At 44.5% G+C, this 1,097-nt stretch overlaps 1 protein-coding gene across 1 annotated transcript in view; it reads right to left on the bottom strand.

Annotated features, from left to right (window-relative positions):
• Positions 1-879, bottom strand: part of LOC119587171 (glucose-6-phosphate isomerase-like) — a gene marked incomplete at its 5' end in the record, with an annotated part of 5,767 nt that extends 4,888 nt beyond the window's left edge. Inside the window, 1 exon segment of the mRNA XM_037935938.1 lies at positions 680-879. Within this exon segment, the coding sequence (XP_037791866.1) occupies positions 680-879 (200 nt within the window).
• Positions 880-1,097: the final 218 nt, after the last annotated feature.

Below are 1,097 nucleotides of genomic sequence, written 5' to 3' on the forward strand. Positions count from 1 at the left end.
CAAAAACTATTTTAGTACCAATTTATACAGAATGTATATCAACTGATAAACATTTTGACTTTTTTCCTTTGACATGCAGCCATAAATTGTTATATTGGGACTACAGCCTTAAACTATTCACAATTGTACAATTATATAAGAGTTAATATCTTCAACTGCTTGCTTTCCTCCCATGATTTTCCCTCGAGCCATAATGCATGTGCCAGAGCGGCTGCATCCCAGGCTGATATTTCCCCAAACGCAGTGGATTTGATGCCGGTGTATTTACATAATGCCACGTCGAGAGGTGACGTCAACGGTTAAATGGACATGATATCTATTAAAAGCCCAAAGGCAGGCACTTGTACGAGCTTTGCCTACCGCTACCTGGTAACACTAATCTGGAAGAATAACCGGCCGCCTTGTCATTCAAAGCAAAGGTGACCCCAAGGGCACCCAAGGACGCCGCGCCTCGTCTGCTCAGCTGCCAGATCAACGGCCTGTTTTCCCCTTTCTAGTCGAAAATTGAAGTGGCACGAGGTTGACACAAGCTGGTATCACTATTAAAGAGTCACATGAGTACCGTACATGATAAGGATGGCTGTCAGTCCATTTCCTCTCCTACATGTCATGCACAAGACACGCCTACAACCTTCACCCTTTTACTCTCTCTCTGAAGATGAATAATGCCAACACGTACCTGTACTTCTTGAACCTATCCGGATCTTCCTTGAATAACTGATTAATGACGAGTTTGCTGCCATTCTTGTTGTAGTAGTCCTGCAGGTTCTTGTACGCTGCCTCTTCGGTGAGAAAAGCCTTGCCCTCCATCCCTGCTGATTGCCGGCCGCCGACTGAGCCCTTGCGTCCGGCCTGACACGGGCTGCTCGCGTTGCCCATCTGTTGGCGGGGGATTAGTTTGGCGATTTCAGTTCCCGCTGCTTTATCATGGCGTTATGGTACAGGTTGCCAATATTGCTGCCTAGATACATCACCTGTGTGATACGAATGTGAAGTTTCATGTTGAGAGTTTGTTAAAAACAAGTGTAAGCTGAAAAATTTTTCTTTCTTTTTTTTTAGAGCGATAAAATTTTCTTGAAAATCCTGTATTTTGTCGA

Source organism: Penaeus monodon, chromosome 22 (assembly GCF_015228065.2).
Source record: "Penaeus monodon isolate SGIC_2016 chromosome 22, NSTDA_Pmon_1, whole genome shotgun sequence".
Taxonomy (NCBI): Eukaryota; Metazoa; Arthropoda; class Malacostraca; order Decapoda; family Penaeidae; genus Penaeus; species Penaeus monodon.